This window comes from Cephus cinctus, unplaced genomic scaffold, assembly GCF_000341935.2.
Source record: "Cephus cinctus unplaced genomic scaffold, Ccin1 Ccin1_scaffold0234, whole genome shotgun sequence".
Taxonomy (NCBI): domain Eukaryota; kingdom Metazoa; phylum Arthropoda; class Insecta; order Hymenoptera; family Cephidae; genus Cephus; species Cephus cinctus.
This window is the reverse complement of record NW_014332950.1, coordinates 19397-20263: the sequence shown is the minus strand read 5'-3', so window position 1 is coordinate 20263 and position 867 is coordinate 19397. Positions and strand designations below refer to the sequence as shown.

The following is an 867-nucleotide window of genomic DNA, read 5'->3' as shown; positions in this document are numbered from 1 at the left end:
CTTCGTGGTAGAATCGAGAGATTGAATCATCAAGTTGTTGTTATCGATATCATCGCGCATTCCGGCAGTCACGTGAAACACGGTATTCAGCTCCTGCTTCACAACAGTTTTCATCAGATTCAAGGTCACAGCATCGTTTTCCTCCTCGGGATTGGCGATGTTACAGAGCTTCTTGTTATCAATGTCGTAGTGCCCAGTAGCAGTGAATTTGAATTCAGCGCCAGGGAGACCACGGCTACTCGTAACCGCGGTCCTGCTACTCAGCTGACGTCCAAACACGTCGACACTCATATTCAAAGTGGCGATCGCGATCGTTTTATCGAGTTAATAAATAATACCCGCCTCGCGCAATTCTTCGATAATCGACACAATTTCGTTGGAGTGACTGGGGTTACCAGCTTCCCGAGAGGCAAGGAGCAGACGAAGCCGGTCTACCAATTCGTTGGGATCGTCCCAGTACACGTAATCCGTTCGTTCGTCCTTGGCAGCGATCATGTAAAACGGTACTATACCTTTGCCCGTTACAGAGGGCTGTTCGATCAGTTTTGCAATAACGTTATTAAATTTGAAACTCTTGCTCTTACGAATTTCACCATCAGGTTTATAGTACTTTCTATGTGAATTCGTCGTTAAAATAATGTTTTTGTAATTGTCCATGTCATCCTGGGTTATACTAGTCTCATCAGGTACCTTCCTGAACAAGAGTTCGATCAAACCCGCAGTTTTCAAGTAAGTCGTGTCACCTACATGGATTCGATCACCCTCAAAGCTGATGCGCGAATCGCCTATCATCAATTTGTTCTTGGCAAGTTTACGCACACCATAGGCGGTATCCAATTGTTTATTCTCCCTCGATAGCAGCATATC

At 45.2% G+C, this 867-nt stretch overlaps 1 protein-coding gene across 1 annotated transcript in view; it reads right to left on the bottom strand.

Moving 5' to 3' along the window:
• Nucleotides 1-259: 259 nt before the first annotated feature.
• Nucleotides 260-867, bottom strand: part of LOC107265722 — a gene marked incomplete in the record, with an annotated part of 1926 nt that continues 1318 nt past the window's right edge. The window contains 1 exon segment of the mRNA XM_025082966.1: nt 260-794. Within this exon segment, the coding sequence (XP_024938734.1) occupies nt 325-794 (470 nt within the window).